General features: G+C 39.5%; 1 protein-coding gene across 1 annotated transcript in view; it reads right to left on the bottom strand.

Annotated features, from left to right (window-relative positions):
• The window catches only part of CUNH12orf56 (chromosome unknown C12orf56 homolog), a 111,160-nt gene that overhangs the window by 12,060 nt on the left and 95,178 nt on the right, over positions 1–3,922 (bottom strand). Inside the window, 1 exon segment of the mRNA XM_027774058.1 lies at positions 903–1,026. Coding sequence (XP_027629859.1) covers positions 903–1,026 — 124 coding nt within the window.

Raw genomic sequence — 3,922 nt, 5'->3', positions numbered from 1 at the left:
GCAAAGGGGCAAGCCCTAAAGAAAAAAAAAAAAAAAAAAAAAAAAAAAGGTCACATCGGGTGAGTGCATGCGTGCCCAAAATCCTGAGAGAAGAATGGAGAAGGGACTGTGGCATAGCCATCCCTCCCAGGGGATGATTTCTTGCTTTCTGTCTCTCTGTCTCTCTGTCTCTCCAGCAAATGCACGCAACCTATAGCAAAAAGTCTGTCTTAAGGGACCAGCAGTTGGCGTAATGGCTATGTCGCTGGACTCCTCGCTTTCTGTCTCTCTCTGTCTTTCTGGCAAGCGCACGTGCCCTATAGCAAAAATCTCTCAAAAAAAAATCTGTTTTGTTTTTTTTTTTAATTTTAAAGAACTATAAATTATTTCCCACCCTTAAAAAAATTCTCTATTGGCCTGGCTCAGAATAAACTAATAGTAAACCGATTTACTCTCTCAGAATATATGCTTTCCACGCAGTTTGATATTTATAATGTTTTAGTATAACCTTAGAAAAACAAGTAACTCTTTAAGAGTTTGCGTTGCTCATGTAGGTAGGGAGCTGGTAAATTAAAGTAGGAGAGTTAAGCCTAGAATCTTGAAGGTAGTGACTTTTTTCACTCATTAGGCCCTTCATAGATAGCTATATATATGTCAATATTTCTTAAAGGGGCGATAAATAGATATATCTAATTTTTATTAGAAGAATGCTAATAATTTTCCTTCAAATGCATACCTTAAAACATAGAAAATGGAAATACATACAGAATAGCTCATTAAGACTTGAAGTTAATGGCAGAACATCTACTCTTTGAATTAATTACAAATTTCTGTACTTTGCAATGTGTCGGTCCACATTAAAAGACAAGAAGCCAGAGACCCTTTATATTATATTTACTCTACCTCCAACATTTTTCTCTTACCTCAGCATCAAAAGACATTTCAACTAAAGTTGAATCAGCCATCAACTGGATATCAAACATGGGACAAGGTTTTGGAATCTGAGGCTTGCTAATTAAAATTACCAAGAGGTTAAATAGTGTCCCCCTGAAAAATTAACAAATAAGAGGCAATTAATGGATACAAATTTTGTAAAGAAGAACAGAAGCTAAGGTTGCAGGCACCATCAATTTCACTTGAAAGTATGAAGTATTACAAGCCATTCTTTTTATTTTGTTTTTGAAAGAGAGATTTTTTTTTAATAGGGTCTTAGCATGTCGCAATCCACCTGCAAAAGCCTCCCTATTTAGCTAGAATGAGGGGCACATGCTTCTGCACCTGGCCTGTCTTAAGTTGGTCTGGGAACTGAACCCAGGCTTCCCACATGGCTCCAACAACCCTCAGCTGCACCCCACTGTTTGTGCCACCGTGACTGGACATGCAGACCATTCTTGACTGAGCTGTTTATTCCCTTGGACATACAGATGAATGTCTAGAGATAAGAAATCTAGGGACCAGCAGTTAGCATAATGGCTATGTCACTGAACTCCCATAGAGTCGACCGCAGTTCGAGTCCTGGACCCGGTGACTTAAACTCACGCCAGGCGCATATGCGTGCGTGCCCAAGATCCCGAGATGAGAATGGAGGAGAAGAGATTGTGGTGTGGCCATCCCCCCTGGGGGGTGATTTCTTGCTTTCTAACTCTCTATCTCTCTCTGTCTTTCTGGAGAGTGCACGCGCCCTATAGCAAAAACCTCTTTAAAAAAAAAAGAAAAAGAAAAAGAAATCTAAATGAAAATATAATTTCTTGATCTTTTGACTCAGAGCAAGTGTACTTCCAGAAGTTCACATGGCTTAAAAAAATCTTAGAAAAATCTTGGTTTGAAGAGACTTGGGAGATTTTGATTATAGAAGTATTTTCCAAAGGGCTCTGTATAGAGTACTGATTCCAGACAATATTATGGTTAAAATAAAGTCTGTGGTTAAATAAATGCTTAGTTAAACCAAATCCACTGAATATCTTTGCTGTAGGACTTCTCAGTGTTTTTAATATGCTGATATGCACTGTGTATCTATGTCCATGACAAACAGTATGAGCATTTTTTAAAAGGATTTTTTAAGTGAAAAATAAGAACTGTACATATTTATGATACATAACAGGATGTTTAGAAATATGTATACATTTCAGAATGGATAAATTGAGCTAAGTAAAGTATTATATATATGCATTACCTCAAAAACTAATGTTTTGTAGTAAACAATTAAAATCTACTCTCCACAATTTTTAAATATACAATACATTGTTATAAACTATAGCTACCATGTTATACAGTAGATTTCTTGAAAGTATGCCTCTTGGTAAACTGAAATTTTGTGTACTTTAAAAACATTTCTAGGGGCCAGCAGAGTCATAGTGGTTAAGGCACTGGACCCCCACATGGCTGACTATGGTTCAAGTGCTAGACCTGGGGTCTTGAAAACCATGTCTGGCAGGTGTACCTGCATGCCCAAAATCCCAGGAGAATGGAGGTGTGGGATTGTGTGTGTGGCATCCCCTGGGGGTGATTTCTCACTTTCCCTCTCATTCTCTCTCAATGATGAGTGTACAGCCCCTATGGAAGAAACCCCCAAAACCTCCTAATTCCATCTTCCACCCTAGCCCCTGCTACTGTGGATTAATCTTTCTTAGAGTCCATGTTATAGGTGAGGTCATGTGGTATTTGTCTTTCTGTGCCTAACTTATTTCACTTTGCATAATGTTCTCTGAGTCTATCCATGTTGTCACAAATGATAGGGTTTTCTTCTTTTTAAATGCTGAGCAGTATTCTATATAAATACCATATTTCCTGTATCTATTCGTTCATTGATAGATACAAAGTTGATTCCATATCTTGTGAATAATGTGTAGTATTTCTTAAAATGTTTATTTGATCCCAAGTTTTATGACTCCAGAACAACCCCTCCCCCCCTTTTAAAGTTTTTTGCCAGAGGGACCAGCAGTTAGCGTAATGGCTATGTCACTGGACTCCTGGACCCGGTGGCTTAAAACTCACGCCAGGCGCGTGTGCGTGCATGCCAAAGATCCCGAGAGGAGAATGGAGGAGAAGGGATTGCGGCGTGACCATCCCCCCTGGGGGGTGATTTCTCGCTTTCTGTCTCTATGTCTCTCTCTGTCTGTCTGGCGAGCGCATGCGCCCTATAGCAAAAACCTCTCCAAAAAAAAAAAAAGAGATTAAAAAAAAAAGAAAGAAAGGCTGGTTCCTGGGACCAGCAGATGGAGTAATAGCTACATCGCTGGACTTCCATGTAGTTGACTGTGGTTCAAGTCCTGGACCTGGTGGCTTAAACTCACACCAAGTGCATGTGAGTGCATGCCCAACATCCCGAGAGGAAAATAGGAGAATGGAGGAGAAGGGACTGTGGCGTGGTCATCTCCCCTGGGGGTCATTTCTCACTTTCTGTCTCTCCATCTCTCTCTGTCTTTCTGGTGAGTACATGAACCCTATAGCAAAGAAGAACCTCCCCCCCAATAAAAAGAAAGACTGGTTCCTAAGTAAAGACAATATCATAGTAGCTTTGAGAGATAGAACTAGTAAGAGAATTTAAAATTAAGACTGTACAAAACCTTTCTATAATTTTATCTTCATAGTGGAATAAACAATCCTTGTTTAGTAATATTTGAAACTTGTTCATCTTTTCACAGTTATTTAAATCATTATTGTGAATTAGAAGCTCATGATTAACCAAAATTCTAATAAGAACACAATTCCCCTGCTCATTCAAAAAGCAAACCTAGTCCTCATATCTGGAAATGAAGAATCATATAGATATATTTCTCAAAAAACAGCAGGATAGGGAACCAGCAGTTAGCGTAATGGCTATGTCGCTGGACTCCCACGTAGTCGACCATGGTTCGCGTCCTGGACCCGTTGGCTTAAAACTCATGCTGGGTGCGCGTGCGTGCGTACCCAAGATCCCAAGAGGAGAATGGAGGAGAAGGGA

Source organism: Tupaia chinensis, unplaced genomic scaffold, assembly GCF_000334495.1.
Source record: "Tupaia chinensis unplaced genomic scaffold, TupChi_1.0 Scaffold000395_1, whole genome shotgun sequence".
Lineage (NCBI taxonomy): Eukaryota > Metazoa > Chordata > Mammalia > Scandentia > Tupaiidae > Tupaia > Tupaia belangeri.
The sequence above is the reverse complement of the archived record's forward strand: the minus strand, read 5'-3'. Positions and strand labels throughout refer to the sequence as shown.